The sequence below is a fragment of the Nanorana parkeri genome, unplaced genomic scaffold (assembly GCF_000935625.1).
Source record: "Nanorana parkeri isolate BGI_ZX_2015 unplaced genomic scaffold, ASM93562v1 scaffold379, whole genome shotgun sequence".
NCBI lineage: Eukaryota > Metazoa > Chordata > Amphibia > Anura > Dicroglossidae > Nanorana > Nanorana parkeri.
Genome location: NW_017306647.1, coordinates 1137647 through 1142122, shown reverse-complemented (window position 1 = coordinate 1142122; position 4476 = coordinate 1137647). Strand labels below are relative to the sequence as shown.

The window sequence follows — 4476 nt, the reverse complement described above, 5'->3', positions numbered from 1 at the left end:
TCAGGTGGATTCCACTATTACAGATTCTTGAGCGCAGCATTTACCCCTCTGGGTGGAAGCTCCGGCTGTAGACACTTAATGGGGCAATAAGATGACTTATTGGGGAAGGGGGGAATTAGCCCTGATGCCCTTCCCCCTCCCATTTTTTGAGGAGATCCCTTCCAGGTGAGCACCACACAACACGTCTGTTCCAGGTCTCAGATTTCAAAGCCTGGAAGGGTGGACACAGCCAGGCAAGTAGCTTATTGAAAAAGGAGGTCATCCTATTTTTTTAGGCGCACTTTAAATGAAGTGCCGACTCTGATTACATGATCAGTCCTGGCGCTGCAAGGCCACACCCCATAGTCGGCTATGGCACAAGCTGCCTGTTATTCGGCTTCACGCTCTGAGCTGCGGGAGAGACTTACATAGATGAGAAACTTCAGCTTGCGTTTGAGATTCTTGTACTTCCTCTTGTAGTCCACCTCGCCGTCCGCCTGTCCGTTCATTCTCGGCTCACACAGGTCCCTGCAGAAGTGAATGACAAAGACAGAAGGTCAGCAAAACATTTGCAGGATGCAACTCACTACCAGAGCCTGTACTCTACAGGAGCAGAGCAGTGACAATACAGATGCTCATGGCAGGCAGAAGCCAACTGTCAACATTGAAGACCATTAGGTCACAGAGGAGGAACTACAGGCCCCAGCATGTCCTCAGGCAGATGAGAGTGGGGCTTGGAGTTGCCATATTATGTTTTTGGAGCTCTCACCTCACACACAGCTCCTTTCTGTAACAGGAAGACAAACCTGGCCAGTTCCTGTAGTAACATGACCTCACTTCCGCCCATAACCCCGCCTACCAGAGGGCTGCGCGTGTCGGCCATGTTGCTGTAGACCAATATCCTTTATATGAAATGGACAACAAGACTACGGCAAGAAGGCGCCAGAGGGCGGGGCCTTCTCCCAGAGCGCTGAGGGCTGGTCAAGTGCTGAATCAGGAGGCGCTGGGCGGAGCCTTCACCTGGTCCAGCGCGCTCCGCCAATACGCGCCGGGTGGGCGGAGCGGGGGACCCGGGGGTTGGAGGTTTAAACATGGCAGAAGAGGTAGAGCGGGAGATGAGGCTCTTCACCCAGCGGATCTTCAAGGGGACCCCGGACCTCAGGTGCGTACCGGGCAGTCACGTGTGGAGGGCATGTGACAGCGCGGCTGTGACGTCATGGAGCACCGGAGCCTCGGCACGATGGTTCAGGGGGCTGACGTGAAACCTTTATGACGTCACGGTGATACATAGGATGGCAGAAGTGTACCTGCTGCCGACTTGGCAACCAATCTTGGTTATTAGTACCGGCTTCCCCAGGTGCTGGACTGGGATATGATGTCGTGTGGAGCTGGGGTCATGTGACAGCCTGGTGATGTCAGAGTGACCAGATAGTTACCATAGCAGCTGCCCTCTTTTATTTCCGGGTAGCTGTCATGGCAACTGCCCACCCCTCCTTAATGTATTTGCCATGGCCAATTAATTTATGGGTGTTGGAGTCATGCATGAAGCCCCCGTCGCCTATAGCAACCAAATCCAGCCATTCTTGTAGTGCACATTAGATAAGAGGCCTCGCACAGGGTTCCTGTGTCCCAATGTATCATAAATAAATTAATTGCGGACCTTGAGGTGCCTCATAGCGGGCTGTCGGCGCTTGTTGCCAATGGCAACCAGGACATTTAGGCAGAAGGGGCAGTGTGGTTGTTATGGGAGAAAATAATCTATTCATTTACTCGAAGCCCACGTGAGGGTGGTGTGTCGATAAGACCTCATAGTGGAGTCATGACATCACAGTTATGGTTGGATCCATAATAACAAATGTTATCAAACTGTGATGAGAAGAGTGAGGAGATACAATGGGAATTTATCAAAATCGGGAGCAGTTGCCCATGGCAACCAATCAGCTTCTAGTTTGCAAGTGTAATTGATCAAACTGAAGAGAGAAGATGATTGGTTGCTATGGGCTAAAGCTCCGGCTTTCATAAGTTCCTCTCAGTGTATTGTTGTGAACGTTTTGTTTTTTTCTGCCCCGGACAATCCAATGAAGGGTTCTTTCCAGTGCGGTGGGCTGGGGGTGCGAATAAATATTTTGGATGACCTTCTAGAAGGGTCCCTCTCTTCTGCCTGGAGAGAAGTTAGCTCCAGAAGGTCCTGGTCTCCCAGGTTCTGCCCAAGGTTCTGTCTAGAGAGAATGTAGGTCCAGAAGGTCCTGGACTCCCATGTCCTGCCTTAGGCAAAATAGGGAAACACACATATTCAAACATTTATACACTCAATAAAACAAATACACACGTAATGAAACACACACATTATACACACACACACACACATTACACACACACACACACACATTACACACACACACACACATTACACACACACACACACACACAGAACTAATAAAAATGAATAATTAAAACATTGCCCCCTCTCCTGCTTACCTGTTTTGCATGGAGGTGGGCTGCATCCCTGGGGTCTCTCATCTCTGCATCTCTCATGGGGGAGCTGTGCGGCTCTGGGGGTGCTGTGCGGCTCTCTGGTGGGGAGGGGAAAGTTGTTTTGCTCTCAGGAGGGGAGGGGGAAATGGCTGTGCGGCTCTCACGGGGGATCCGAATGTCCCGGATCGCCTCTGTAGTCGAGCCGGTCACAATCAGGCAGCGGTGACCTCTAAACAGGCTGATTAATCTGCCTGTTTAGAGGCCGCTGCCTGATTGTGACTGGCCCGTATTGCGTACATGAGGCGATCCGGGTCGGTCTGATCTATTTCCATTGGTGGTCCCTGAACCTGGGCTTGCGTGCCAGCAGAGAGGGCCCCACGTACCCTTCCTGGCACGTGTGCCATGGGTTCGCCACCACTGCTCTAGAAGGTCCTGGCCTCCCAGGTTTTGTCTAGAGAGAATGTAAGTCCAGAAGGTCCTGGCCTCCCAGGTTTTGTCTAGAGAGAATGTAAGTCCAGAAGGTCCTGGCCTCCCATGTCCTGCCTGCAGAGGATGTTGCTCTAGAAGGTCCTGGCCTCCCAGCACCTGGCTGGTAAGGATGTGGGAACGGAGGTCCAGTCTTTGCCTGGGAAAGGAAGCCAGAAAAGGGGTTTTGTGCTCCTTGTTGCCCCTCTAGGCCTGGGGTATCTACACTGGGTTGGGACAGAAACCATAAAGAGCCCTGAACTGCAGCAGAGGTTAAAACAAAATGGAGAATTTGAGCCGTCCTGTGGCAGAGACCTACAATGTAGACCCCCCTCCGAGCCTATAGAATTCTTGAAAGAAGTCTGCTGCACAACGGGATTTTTGATGGGTTTTGGGGTACCCAGTCCGCCTAATACAAAATAAGTCTGAAGGCTATAAAGTCGGTCTGATTGGTGGGTCAGTGAGGGTCTGGATGCAGCTATTGGGCCGGTCACCATTCGGAAGACTAGGAGAACCTGGTAAAATAAATCCAGCAGCTCCTGAGGGGGGCCGTTGTCACATGACGCAGGAGGGGGTGTCACCATGCTCTGTAGGTTCCGTCTCCTGGTGTAATGGAGGAAGGACTGAGGAGATACGTATGAGGTGATGTAGGGTGGGCATTAAAGAGACCTGGTCTCCTGAATCCTTTCTTCCCTTTTCTGAATTGGCATTTTGTCAAATTTGACGGTGACCCGTAATCATTATTTCTCCCCTTCTCTTCCACAGCGTCCTGTCCCAGTCTGTAGTGCGCTCCAAGTTCCTGGCTCATTGTGGCCGATCCTCGCTGACTGCGGAGGAGCGCCTGAAACTCAAGAAGATAGTGGAGGAAGAGCTCCTGAAGATGCAGGTATAACTTTGACCCCCTTCCTCTGCGTACTGAGCGGGAGTTCACAAGGTGCAGAACCTTTCAGATAAAGTCAAGAAGAGTTAAAGACCGCGTTGAGTAAATTTTTTTTGCACTGGGGGAAATTTTCCTTCAGTGAGAAGAAATCCCTACAAGGGGGAGGGGGGACTCACTCCGGGATGTTTTGGTGGAAACTCTAAAATTTTGGATTTCCATCACGTTCTCCCTCGGTGGCGGTGATCACCAGGACACGTAGTGGGGACAATCTCTCACAGCAATAAAAAGGGGACATGGGGCTCACACCTGGGCGATCTGTGACCGCTCGGCAATCGTGCATGATGCCGCGCGGTCACGGAGTCTCCCATCACCGACGATCGCGCTGTGGGTGCCATTATTTTCTAATGGCACCCCAGTCACGCCGGGCGCATCGTGCGGTTTTTCCGCCGCAATTCCGCCCGTGCATCCGAACGCGGCTAAAACAGCTGAGCGTCGTGTATTGCAAAAAAAAAGGTACATGTACCTTTTTTCTGCGATGGCCGTGCAGATGTCACCCCATTGAAATCAATGGGGCTGTCTGCAATTGTGTAGGGACGCGCGTCCCGGATCGCCCAGGTCTGCATCGGGCCTAAACGGTAATACCACTTAATTGGGAAAAAATGAAATTACCCACCTAA

At 51.7% G+C, this 4476-nt stretch overlaps 2 protein-coding genes across 2 annotated transcripts in view; one reads left to right on the top strand and one right to left on the bottom strand.

Annotated features, from left to right (window-relative positions):
- INO80E (INO80 complex subunit E) overlaps positions 1-806 on the bottom strand; it is a 7627-nt gene extending 6821 nt beyond the window's left edge. The window contains exons 1-2 of the mRNA XM_018559094.1: positions 749-806; positions 408-507 (exon numbers count right to left, since the gene is read on the bottom strand). Of these exons, the coding sequence (XP_018414596.1) occupies positions 408-488 (81 nt within the window). The 5' untranslated portion in view covers positions 489-507; positions 749-806. The remainder of the gene's footprint in view (positions 1-407; positions 508-748) is intronic.
- Positions 807-1007: 201 nt separating this feature from the next.
- Positions 1008-4476, top strand: part of HIRIP3 (HIRA interacting protein 3) — a 12811-nt gene continuing 9342 nt past the window's right edge. Inside the window, exons 1-2 of the mRNA XM_018559087.1 lie at positions 1008-1141; positions 3685-3805. Coding sequence (XP_018414589.1) covers positions 1071-1141; positions 3685-3805 — 192 coding nt within the window. The 5' untranslated portion in view covers positions 1008-1070. The remainder of the gene's footprint in view (positions 1142-3684; positions 3806-4476) is intronic.